Source organism: Perissodus microlepis, chromosome 7, assembly GCF_051167445.1.
Source record: "Perissodus microlepis isolate ML-2025 ecotype Zambia chromosome 7, ASM5116744v1, whole genome shotgun sequence".
In the NCBI taxonomy this organism is placed as follows: Eukaryota; Metazoa; Chordata; class Actinopteri; order Cichliformes; family Cichlidae; genus Perissodus; species Perissodus microlepis.
Genome location: NC_140467.1, coordinates 10,077,842 through 10,090,188, shown reverse-complemented (window position 1 = coordinate 10,090,188; position 12,347 = coordinate 10,077,842). Strand labels below are relative to the sequence as shown.

The window sequence follows — 12,347 nt, the reverse complement described above, 5'->3', positions numbered from 1 at the left end:
AAACAACCTTCTGAAGTCGTGACGCTGCGTTTTATTTTATTTTAAACATTTTCAAAGTTTATTCTTCTGTTCAGCATTCTTCAGCACCTCAGCATTCAGCTTCATAGAATAAACGTGAGATATCCCTCGAAATAAGTGATGAAAAATATCAGCTATATGAAAATCTAAAAAATAAATGTATACGACATTGATTTGTTCTTGTAAAATGTATTTTATTAATTATGATCTGATCGTCAGAAACAAGCTAATCCTTAAGTCGGGTTATATATCTAAATTCCCGTGTACCATTAACGCACCACACCGTTCAAGCGACCTGCAGCGGCACCTAGCGACCATTCGGGTGATTTTAGCGTAAACAGCTCGTTTCTACGTGTCCCCCAGCTACGTGAAATCCCGCTCCCAGCTTCCACGGGAGTAGCAGCGATAGGTGAAGGGGTGAAAAAGCAGAACGGGAGTCGGTCAAACATGGGGGAAGTTGTTCTGCCACGGCGCATGTTCCTCTGGTGCATGGCGGTCATCTACTTGACTGCTTTTGTTTCCCTCTACGTGCAGATACCAGGTGAGCCTCTCAACTCTGCAGCCCAAGAAGCGGCTAGCTGACTTCCCTTAATGGTATGTGTTAGCCTGCTAGCTGGGAACTTGGCGCTTCCTGTGTGTGTGTTCCTCTGCTTTCCACGCCGTTAGACGTGGTGAAGAACCGCCTGGAAGTTTCTTCATCCCGGGCACGGTCAGCCTGCAACTGGGCCAAATTTACAAGCAACCTGTTGTAAAAAAAAAAAAAAAAGACATACGGTGGCATTTCGAGCCACAGCACACCCGAACTATGTTTTTAATGGTGGCGTAAGGGGTATCTCTGCAGCCCAGTTAAGTTAAAAAAAAAAAAAAAAAGTTTCCTCCGCCCATATCTGAAAGGAAATGTATTTGGGCTATTTTTTAATTTAGTCGCAATGGCAACATGACTTTCCACTGCAAAGGTTACTACTGTTTATTCTCGTTAATTTTTACGCCATAGTACATACATTTGCAACATTGTTAAAGTTTTTAAACTTGTTAATAACTGGTGGTTATAATAAAACATTTCATTCATTTTACTTATAGAACTGCATCACATATGTATGACCAGTGTTGTTATTTTTCGATTCCACCCAGCAGGTCACCAGATTATAATGATTCAGATTATAATCTCCAGCACTGAGAAGTAATTTTTTTAAAAAGAGTAACATAATGAATCCACTGCTCACCACCAGCATAATCAGTACTGTTGCTTTCCGTGTTTGTGTGCAGGTCTGTATGGAAATGAGGGGCTGCTCCCTGCCCGCTGGCAGTTGCGATACAGCGGGAAGCCTCTGGTGGAGCAGCTGCTCTCCTCTCCCACGCTGTTGTGGCTGGGACCTCGGCTTGGCCTGGACACTCACACTGCCATGGAGCTGCTGTGTCTTATCGGTGCGGCACTGAGCCTTGCTGCCACGCTGGTGGAGGCTTTTCGAGACAGTGTGGTGTTCTTCTGCCTCTGGGTCTTGTACCTGTCTATGTATGAGGTGATTTTGCACGGTGGTAATGCGCTCTTCTGTTTTTTCCTGTCACAGTATTTCTCACTAAACTTTTGTCTGTTACAGGTAGGCCAGGTTTTCCTCTACTTCCAGTGGTGAGTGCAATGCAGTTCATTTTTTTCCTGAATACCACACAGCTTCTAAAACAGCAGCTGCTTAAAGGAGATCATTTTATCAGTGTGCTGCAAGGTCTCTGCTGCTGTGCAGCACTGTTGTAGATGCAATTTCTTACTAGTCTCTCCTCTTGCTTTGATTGCTTGCTTTTCAGGGACAACCTGCTCCTAGAGACGGGGTTCCTCTGTATCCTTGTTGCTCCCCTGACTTTAATCAGAGGGTCACGAGGGGTCAGAGAGCACGATCGTGTCACCTTCTGGCTTACTCGCTGGCTGCTCTTCAGACTCATGTTTGCATCCGGGGTGGTGAAGCTAACCTCACGTTGTCCCACCTGGTGGGGCCTTACAGGTACGGATGAGTGACTGTATGGATGCCATTTATGCTGTCTGTACACAGTGAGGCAGTGGTGTCATGTTTTTTTTTTTTTCTTCCATTTCATTCTGTCATTTTCCTCCATCTGATTACTCTCTCCCTCTTTTTGCTGTGTGTTGAGCAGCCCTCACGTATCACTACGAGACTCAGTGTATCCCAACCCCTCTGGCCTGGTTTGCCCACCAGTTGCCGGTGTGCTGGCAGAAGCTGAGCGTGGTGGGAGCCTTCGTTATCGAGATCGCTGTTCCATTCCTGTTCTTCAGTCCACTGCGGAGGCTCCGACTTGGAGCTTTTTACTTGCAGGTGAAAAGAAATACATTTTTTCACGTTTTGCTTTAGTTTCACCTGCAGTATTATCAACTTCAATGTTGACTCTAAAATGAAATGAGTCTGTTTTCTCTCCTCGTGTAGGTGCTGCTTCAAGTCTTCATCATTTTGTCTGGCAACTACAACTTCTTCAACCTGCTGACTGTGACCCTCTGTCTGTCACTTCTGGATGATCGTCATGTCTATTTCTGGTTGCGCAAGGCATACAAGACTGATAACGGGAATGATGGTATGAAACTGAACATTGCACAGCTGCAGCCCAGGCGATGTAAGGCGTAGCTGTTTGTCACGAAGAATGCACATTTTGTTTTATCTCAACTTCCTTCAGACTAAAAGAAATATTGAGGACAAACTTTGCTCGCTCTCTCTCTCCACTGTATTTAGACTCAAAGCTGTGGTCGTGGCTGTGTTACCTGCTGGAGCTGGTGGTCTGGGCTCTGCTGATTGTTGGAACAATCATCTGCTTTGACCTGCAGCTGGATACAGCTAAGAAAGGCATCTCCTCGCGGACAGGTGAGTGGGTTTTTTTTGTGTTTTTTTTCTTTTTATGTGCCTGTAACCAATTTTGCTTCTCTTTTTTCATGTTTCTTAAAATGTCCTTGGCAGCATTTACATACCACCAGTTTAACCTGTTTCTGAAGACCGTCACTGTTCCCTGTATCTGGATCGGTGTCCTCTCACTCACCTGGGAGATGGTTACCTCTCTCTTCAGGTAAGATTGACCTATAAATGGTTGTGATGTGTTGCTTGTTGAGCAGTTGCCTTTTAGATGTTGTGCAACTTAACGTTTAACTTTTATTTCTAGGTGTGCGTGTGTGTCTGGTTTCTTTAAGAGGTTTTGGGGAACGGTCCAGTGGACGGTGTTCGCGGGGGCTGCAGCTTCAATGTTCGCTGTCAGTCTGGTGAGTTCTGTTGGAAACATGGGAACTGATAAAGCTCATAAGCGATCAGCTGTAAATCGCCTGATTCTCTTTCAGGTACCGTTTACCTTCATAGAGTACGATTCCAACTCCAGGTTGTGGCCAGGAGTGCGCCAAGCCTATGAGATGGTTGATCGCTATCAGGTAGTCAACTCGTACGGCTTGTTCAGAAGGATGACCGGAGTTGGCGGGCGACCCGAGGTTGTCATTGAGGGAAGCAGTGATGGGGTCACATGGACGGTGAGAACTTAAACAAGATGTAAAATTCTCTAATTTGTAAATTAGGAAAACTGCATATTTCATAACATTAACTTATTTTTATTTAAATCTTTTTTTCTTTATAGGAGATTGAGTTCATGTATAAACCAGGGAATCTGAGTGCATCTCCTCCTGTGCTGACGCCCCATCAGCCCAGGCTGGACTGGCAAATGTGGTTTGCTGCTCTTGGGCCCAATACGCAATCTCCATGGTTCACCAGCCTGATGTACAGACTCCTGCAAGGAAAAAGAGACGGTATGAACACGTAGAGCGGAGAGCTGCATTTTCCTTGTGCAGCTGCTTAATGGGAAGTTCAGTTAATCAAATGAGGGGGGAAAATCCCATGCTGTTTGTTTATACGGTTTTATTTGAAAGCCACATTTTATGGTATTTTCAAAGGTGGTGCAATCAAAGGAAAAAGTAGCAGGAGGCACATAAAAATCCACCAGAGATCCATGTTACAAGTTTTGTGTTCTACCTTAGTCTTGAGTTAGACTATTCTACAGTGCTCAATTACCTTGGTCAGGAACAAACAGTTCTCTTAAAGTTCGCTTTGTGTTCTGCAGTTATTGAGCTGATCCAGTCGGATGTATCCCAGTATCCATTTCACCAGCAGCCGCCTGCCTATCTGCGAGCTCACCGCTACAGATACTGGTTTACCGAATCAAAGGCTGACGGGTCAGTGCTCTCTGGTTCTCCTCGTGCTTCATTGTGTTTGCATGCATTGAAGAAACTTCACTGGAAACATTTCACAGCTTGATTTATTCCTTTATTTCATATACTGGTGTTTTTAAAAAAAAAAAAAAAAAAAGTGACTTTAGACATGCATGCTAACTTTGCAGGTTTACTTATTTTATCCTAAAACTAGACCTCACTGACTCTTTGTTTGCAGCTCTTTCCCAGAGCGCTGGTGGAGGAGGGTCTATGATGAGGAGTTCTATCCCATAGTGCATCTGGGAAACAGTTTCCTAGAGGGCATGCTCAACCAATATGGACTTAAGGTAACTCTTGAAAAAGCTTTCCTGTATTCGGAGAGCTTAATGTTCGCTCCTGATTAGATTTAGACTTCTGGATAGTTGTTCCACAGAACCAGATTTGTGTTTGAAGCCCTCCATGGGACAAACAAGGCAGACCAGTCAGAAGAGAAAAGAGGACACACTGTACACCAGTGTGTCATCCTTTTCAGATGAATTGTAGAGAATATTACAAGTGGTCAAAAGTGTGGGGGAGGGTGAAAATGAGATGCGGCAGGCAGTTCTATTTTCCTGCATGAATTAAAATGATGATAGAAGACTACATGTCCATGACGCATGTCAGTATAGGAAGCAGTCAGTTTCATAATTTCAGTGTGAAAACAAAACTAACATGATTGGTGATGTGATGTAATAAAAACACAAGCCTTAGTTTTCCAGCTCAAAAGATCCAGTGTTAGCACCACCACTGATCCACACTGATTTCTGTTTATAGGACAAGTCGCCTCCGCGCCGTTTGTCCAACACCCCTGTTGCCCAAGCGGTGAGGTGGGTGCGCTCTCAGGTCAGAGGTGTCCCTGCGAACACACTTATCTGGACCCTGATTGCCTGCAGTGCCACCTTCTGTCTACTTCAGGGATTGCGACATAAAAACAAAGATGCAGAGAAGCCTTCAGACGCTCACAAGGCCACAGCGACCGATCGTACTGAAAATGCGGCCGACGGCTCTTCTTCAGACCATCATGAGAAGTCTGATGAACAGCAGGCAGATGAGGAGGATGACAAAGAAGCAGACAGTGAAGACGAGGTGGAAGAGGAGGGAGAAGAGGAGAACGAAGTTGATGAAGAAGATGAGGATGAAGAAAGGATAGGAAAAAGATGAGGGCCTTGAAAAAGCTGCTGGTAATCCATCGTAGACTGTTATCACGTCTGCCTTTATAAAATGTTACCAAGATGACCAAAGAAGATGTTTTCTGTATTTTTGTGTTTCCCGATCAGCCACTCGTTAACAACATGCCTGCCTTGTTTCACCAACACTTCACTGCACCCCATTGTACCTCTCTGTATTTCTGCTTCATCACTTTGCAGAAGTTTTTTAAACATTTTAATGCCTGCCTTGTCAGTTCTGACATATACAGCTGAACACCTGGAGAAACCCAGTTAAAAAAAACAAACAAATCATGTAGAATGAAACGAGAAACGATGATGTGGGCTCTGGTTTGTGTAGCGTTGACGCTACTGTTCGGCACCGTCTGTCTCCTGCCTGTGTTGTTTGCGTTTTGCTGTATGTACAGAACTAAATCACACAAGCACTTTCCCCCTTTTCTACAAACATATGTGTGTTTTGGGTTTTGTTTTTGTTTAAGATTTCAAATTAAACACATGGAACACTGTAATGTTTTGAAATTTTTTTATATATATGTAACAGTACAATAAAAGCGAACTTTTGATTTGTACATGCTTTATTGTATAAAATAGGCATTATTATAATGATTAGTATGCAGAAAATAAGATTGATTTATCCACTAAAAACTAAACTATATACAGAAAGACACCAAGTCCAGCTATACATTTAGTCAGTGTCACAATATAGGTATGTAAAATCATTCCACTAACCGATTTCTAACAGTGTTGTCGTTGATTTTTCTTTTTTTAAACGTTCCTTTTGGTCCGTTTTACCACTGCAGTACTCCAGGACAGTACTTGTCAATCAGAGACCGGTAGTACACCTTCAGGTTGTTGACGTCAGGCAGATCAGTGGTTTTTGTGTACAGGTCAAATTTGCTGTAGATGAATCAGAGTTGAGTCCTGGGTACAAAACTTGACTGAACACATTTTACATGTGTGTTTAAGATACTCACTTGAACTCTTTGACCCAGGGCAGCATCTTTAAGTCTTTATCGTTGCACAGATGCATGTAATCTCCATGGGAGTGCCAGGGGTAGAAGGAATGGAAGCGAATCATGTATAAGCCCTGGAGGGAGACACAAATTAGAGGTGTCTCCAGTCACTGTATGCATGGAAAAAAACAAATGTATTTTTTCCACTATAATCGGGATTTATCCACTAATTCTTCTATTCTACCCCTTTTGTTCTGATGTCTAATCTTTGACCTTTACTCCGGTTGTGTTGGAGTTGCAATCAGTCTTTCCCCACAAATTAATCCAATTAAATGTTTGGTTCTTAAACCTGCTGAAATCTACCCTGGTTCTCAAAGAGCACCAAGCAGAACTGGTACCATGTCAGAGGAAAAGAGGAATTAGTGTTTAAGCTGTTCATTCAGAGCCAAGACTTTCCTGTTGCTTATCACTTTTGTGCCAACTATAAAGCTAATTGCCCCCAATAAAAACAATTTAAGGTAATAATTAACTCACCTCCTCTGGGATGAGGCACTTGTTGAACTTCATAACTCTGTAGAGATACTCTGAAGACAAGAACGCAAGGGTGTAGATCACAGTGTAATAGATAAATGCTCTTCTATAGTAGTACAACTTTTAAAAATAATTTAAGTCATGCGTGGCTGATGATGCTTCTTACCATCGTGGCCCCAGGACATGAGGACATTGTCAAGGCCACAGTTTGGTTCGTAGATCCCAAACTCAGTGCTAAAGGGGGAAAAACATAACAGGATCAACTCCCTGCACTTTTAATAATTAGACTACAATTTACTGTCAGCAGTCATAAATTTACAAGGAGCATATTTTCAATAGCACAAATAAAAAAATATTTTTGGTCAGCTGATTAACACCGACTGTGGACTGAACAGATGCAGATGTGTGTTTTTATGTCCACTGAGCAGTTTGCTTTCAAGCACACTTCGTTAACTTTTTTTTTCTATGTTCTCATTTGTAAAATATGTGCAATTATTTTGTGAAATTTGCAGAGTCAACGTCAGAATACCAACTTGTATTTGGGATTATTGTCATCTGGATTTTTCAGGAAGGTGTTGTTTCTGAACACAATGGAGTTTTGAAATTTGCAGCCAACGGGGAAAGTGTCGCCCACTACAGCCCACTGCAGGACACAGAGACACAGACAGTTACCTTAGAAACCTATTAAAATTAAACATGAAACAAATGGGATTCATATAGTAATAATAACAATAATGAGTAATAAACTAAATGAACACAATTGTGTTAAAACTTCCGTTTGAGGAAAAGCAGCTCTGAAAACTTTGGGAACGATGAATCTGCTGTGCCAGCTTTACCTATCTTGGACCTATCCCTCACCTGCGGTTCATCCCAGAGAGCCATGATCTTTCCGACATCATGGATCAGACCAACCAGCTGGAACCATTCTGAGAGGTACAGTAAGCACAAGATATTTACTCTATAGCATGAGCTTTTCCACAGTCTCGGTGCATTTCTGATTCTCTCTCTGCACTTTACCTTTGTCTGGGTGTTCTTGGCGGATGCCTTCAGCAGTCTGGAAAGCGTGGAAGGAGTTGGGGAAGTCCACATCGGGATCAGACTCATCCACAAGCTGGTCTAGAGACATGATGGCATCCATCATCCCCATCCGGGTGTGGTTACAACCGTTCCATTCAGTGTGCTGCATCAATATTAGACAGTTAAATAACTCCAAGCGGTGTGTGAAAAATGCTCTGGTGAACAGATAGAAGTGATGCTATTCAGCGGTCAAAGGAGCTTGCAAAGAAAAGCGTCTGGACTTTCACCTCTCATCCGAGAAGCTTCTTCAGTTCTAAGGTCAAATGGTGGGGAGTCCCAGATTTAAACCTAGTGGGAGTGTCCCCCCACAGCATGTTGCTGGGTCTGAAATGCACCGGGATGTCATGCTTGGAGAAAACTCTCCTGAGTTTTTCTGATACACTGGCTACATAGGGGATGACAATGTTGTTGCGTCTCTCCTTCTTATCCTCCCTCGCTGGTGTCTGATCTTCTTTTCTGTGCCTCTTTGCTGACTTTAAGAACGCCCATTTAGGATAGCCGCACGTTTTGAGTGCTTCCTTTACATGCGTGTGTTCCTTGCACATGCGTGTGAAGGAACACACGCATGTAAAGGTTGCCGGTGTATCAGAAAAACTCAGGAGAGTTTTCTCCAAGCATGACATCCCGGTGCATTTCAGACCCAGCAACATGCTGAGACAGAAACTGGTTCACCCGAAAGACAAAACTCCAAAACACAGACTTAACAATGTGGTGTATGCTGTACAGTGCAGCGAGGAATGCCCAGACGTCTACATTGGAGAGACCAAACAGCCACTTCACAAGCGCATGGCACAACATAGAAGAGCCACCTCCACAGGACAAGACTCAGCAGTCCATCTGCATCTTAAGGATAAAGGTCACTCTTTCGAGGATGCCAATGTTCACATTTTGGACATAGAGGACAGATGGTTTGAAAGAGGAGTGAAAGAAGCCATCTATGTCCACTGTGAGCGACCATCTTTGAACAGAGGCGGTGGTTTACGACACCAACTCTCTGCCATCTATAATCCAGTTTTGAGTTTCCTCCCCAGATGCCTTAATGCCCACTCACATCCTGGGCCATCTGACCTCAGGAATTCGCATGATAAGGTGGGGCCAGGTTTCACAATGAGCTCACCCGAAACTCTGGCTGATTGGGACCCACACCCAGTTTCACACCTTGGCTCAGGCGATTAGAGGATCATCAGGGGGTCCTTTTGTCCCTCTGTGGGGGGAAACTCCCACTAGGTTTAAATCTGGGACTCTCCACCATTTGACCTTAGAACTGAAGAAGCTTCTCGGATGAGAGGTGAAACGTCTTCAAGCAACTTAAAGAAGTCCAGATGCTTTTCTTTGCAAGCTCCTTTGACTACGATGACCTGGATGACTGAGAACCTTCACAGACACGATAATATTCAGCAGTTAACACTAATATTCTGCCGTTTATAATAAAGCAAAAGCACATTATGTTGTCAAATATATGACAATATATTCAATGTATAACTTTGTGAGGAGAATTAGGTTAAGTAAACAATGTTAAGGCCAGAGACTGGTCTGTGATTCTGACCGCTTTCTTTTTTGTTTGCTCAGTCTGAGTCAAGTTTGCTCATCCAGAGGCAAATCCAGAGGTCGCACAAGTTCAGTGTGATTGACTAAAAGCTGCCATTCATGAATCTGTAACTGATCATTTCACATAGTGACAGACCTTATTTTTAATATCCAGGTCTCTTTTTTAAAATGTTCTCTTTGTACCAGGTTGTGATCAAAATTTTACTCGCTGTTTTTTTTCCTTCTAATTTTCTCACCTTTTGGTTTACAAACTCCACTGTTTGATAGGTGTGCATCAGGCTGTACGTGTTGAAGACACGGTCAATTAGGTTTCCGCTCTGAAAACACAGACCAACACCAACAGATTCTCAAAAGCAAAAACTGATTTCCAATGTTTCCGTGTGTTTTTTTATGTGTAATATCGTTACGTATGTTGCTAAATAGACTTCGGTGAACAGGTATTGCAAAGGGGTTATATACAAAATTTAAAAAAATGACCTGTTTCTCAATTATCTTTGTAGCTGTGTTATTGTACTTAATTATAATCAATCAGCTTCCTTTTGTCCACTTAAAATATGTTTACAGAACTATTTTTGCATTTGTTGCAATTTCAGCTGTCTTCTTGGCCAGATTACTCTTAAAACAGACATTTTTAAAGTAAACAATAATTTTTTTTAACTGCATAAATAAAGGATACATAAAAGTCACTGCCAAAAAGTGATTGCGGCTTCTACCTTGTTACAGGAATGTTGTTTGTTGGTTAAGATGACTTGATATAATTCACGAGGGATATATTTGACATATGTTTCACATATTGTAGATCAACAAGTTATTTATAGCAGTTTAAATACAAGCAATCAGTTTTTGGCAAATGCCGGAAATCAGTTTTTGGCAGACAATCACTTTTTGGCACAACACCGGCCAATGATTCGTTGCTCAGTGGATCTAACAAACACACTCTAAAGGACTAAGTCCTGCCCCCACACCATTTATATGTTACATATACATATGTACATATTAATTAAACTTATGTTTACATGCTTTTTATCAGTATTTATTATAATTAACTTTGTTTTTATCAATATTTATTCCCATTGTGAGAGTATGAATATTTATACTTTTAATCCCGTTTTTAACACTGGGTTACATAGTTGTTTAGTTAGATCAGACCATCAAATCAATGAGCTTCTCGGAAAATCTGCATTAGACTGTGATGTTTGATTAGTTAAAAATCTGAGCACATATGCAGAACTGTGTCAGCCTCTGCTGATAAAAACTCAACTATCTTTCAGTGAGTTGACCCCACTGTGGAAGCTTAAACTCAGTGAATGACCAGATCTGCTGTTACAGATCTGGTCTTTAGAACTGATGAAATTTAGTCAGACTCTATCGAGTAGAAAATAAGAACCTGAACTCCCCTTGTGGTCAGCCTTGGGTTAGTATTAGGCACATTTTGATATTTTGCTTAAGTTTTGGCTCACTCTGAAGCTCAGCTTTTTTTTTTTTTTTTTAACTTAAAGCCAGTTATGTCTGCCTGTAATTATAACCTCAGTTTTTTCCTTCAACTCATAAATTAATGTGGAATTAAGCTGGTTTGTTTAATTACCTCAAAGTTTCTGTAGTCTTCCTTGTCTTTCGCCTTACTTGTCTCCAAATTTGGCCGATATGCCAGAGACGGGTCCGGACCCTTTGAGCAGTAAAAAGAACATTTTCAGATTTTACAAAGCTATGCAGCAACTCTGCTTTCAAATGAATGGTGTGAATGGGCAAAAATTACACTTACAATGTTGATGATCCTCATGGCTGATAGGTCAAATCACAGTCACTGTTGGGTTGTGATGGGTTGTGATGGGTTGTGATGCGTCGATGCTCTGGTGGTCACTGTCCGCCTGCCCATATATATCCTCCTGGTTCAAACTGTAACCTTTTTGACGTGCATTGGGGGCTAGGTTTACAGCAATGTCCTGTCACACTTTAACCAAATTTTATGTAATGGGGTACTCTGTGTTGCACGTTGGCCTTGTTTGTGTGTTTTTGTATGTCAGAGTGTCTGTCCGTTCCAGGAAGAGCTTTTCAGTGATCAGCAGATTGCATGTTTGGGCTTATGTAGAATGACTCAGTACTTCTTTTCACAGTTAAGTTGTTTTAATTTTTTTTTTATAATTATCGGGGAAAAAAAGTTTTTACACATATGTAGATCTGTTTTTAATACTATGTATGCATTACATGCAGTAGATTTGTCATATTTACATGTCTGCGAACTATATCACAAACTATTTAAATAGCAAAACAATTCTGCTTTCTTGTAATCTATGGGTACTGGTCCTCATGAAGGCAGGCTCTGACTTGGGATTTTTCAGTATCAACGGTCCTGTCTTTCAAGTATCAGCTGGTTCAAACGCAGATTAACAGAGGTAAAGTTGACAAAGATGTCCAAACAAGCGTCACTTCGTGACCCAGTTCTTCTATTTTTTATTGATTGCTGTCTGTCACATAAACCAAATGCCTGCCTCTTTACCAGGTCACAAGGTGAACATTGTAAAGACTGAACAGGCGACAGGAAAACCTTCATATTTTTCCGCTTTGCTGTGATGAGATATTTGGATTTGAATTTTGATTTGCAACCTTCACCTTCCCTCGGAGAGGACACAGAGTACAACAGATCTTTACATTTTGTTTTATGTGTTAATAGTACTGTATGGCATAAAAAAACATTTTTGGGCATAATTTTTTGGACACAAACAAGATAACTTCTCAGAAAAGCTTAAATATTTCTAGTTCTGATTTGCATTTAAGGGGTGTATCTGGGGGTGGTAGAGGCTTGGCCCACTCTTAAATCTAATTGGCCACATTAAATGC

The 12,347-nt window shown here is 41.7% G+C and overlaps 2 protein-coding genes across 2 annotated transcripts; one reads left to right on the top strand and one right to left on the bottom strand.

The window, feature by feature from the left end:
• The first annotated feature begins 283 nt into the window (after nucleotides 1-283).
• Nucleotides 284-5,969, top strand: lmf2a (lipase maturation factor 2a). Its single transcript, XM_084933299.1, has 14 exons — nucleotides 284-559; nucleotides 1,285-1,538; nucleotides 1,617-1,645; nucleotides 1,819-2,012; nucleotides 2,161-2,339; nucleotides 2,448-2,592; nucleotides 2,748-2,876; nucleotides 2,970-3,075; nucleotides 3,169-3,265; nucleotides 3,341-3,523; nucleotides 3,628-3,796; nucleotides 4,108-4,219; nucleotides 4,434-4,542; nucleotides 5,009-5,969. The coding sequence occupies exons 1-14, from the start codon at nucleotides 466-468 to the stop codon at nucleotides 5,393-5,395; spliced, it is 2,187 nt and encodes a 728-aa protein (XP_084789425.1). The 5' UTR covers nucleotides 284-465; the 3' UTR covers nucleotides 5,396-5,969.
• On the bottom strand, nucleotides 5,916-11,407 carry miox (myo-inositol oxygenase). Its single transcript, XM_084933300.1, has 10 exons — nucleotides 11,272-11,407; nucleotides 11,095-11,175; nucleotides 9,746-9,826; nucleotides 7,902-8,064; nucleotides 7,743-7,810; nucleotides 7,418-7,527; nucleotides 7,051-7,118; nucleotides 6,888-6,937; nucleotides 6,375-6,487; nucleotides 5,916-6,297 (listed from the first exon to the last, which is right to left on the bottom strand). The coding sequence occupies exons 1-10, from the start codon at nucleotides 11,287-11,289 to the stop codon at nucleotides 6,189-6,191; spliced, it is 861 nt and encodes a 286-aa protein (XP_084789426.1). The 5' UTR covers nucleotides 11,290-11,407; the 3' UTR covers nucleotides 5,916-6,188.
• Nucleotides 11,408-12,347: the final 940 nt, after the last annotated feature.

Excerpts from the sequence above, each read along its gene's own strand:
- miox (XM_084933300.1), bottom strand. Across the intron at positions 8,065-9,745 it reads TGGAGTTTGTAAACCAAAAG|CACACTGAATGGAACGGTTG; the intron begins GTGAGAAAATTA and ends ATATTGATGCAG. Across the intron at positions 7,811-7,901 it reads CCAAGAACACCCAGACAAAG|AATGGTTCCAGCTGGTTGGT; the intron begins GTAAAGTGCAGA and ends TGTACCTCTCAG.
- lmf2a (XM_084933299.1), top strand. The coding sequence starts at position 466 with ATGGGGGAAGTTGTTCTGCCACGGCGCATGTTCCTCTGGTGCATGGCG. Across the intron at positions 560-1,284 it reads CCTCTACGTGCAGATACCAG|GTCTGTATGGAAATGAGGGG; the intron begins GTGAGCCTCTCA and ends GTTTGTGTGCAG. Across the intron at positions 1,539-1,616 it reads TGTACCTGTCTATGTATGAG|GTAGGCCAGGTTTTCCTCTA; the intron begins GTGATTTTGCAC and ends TGTCTGTTACAG.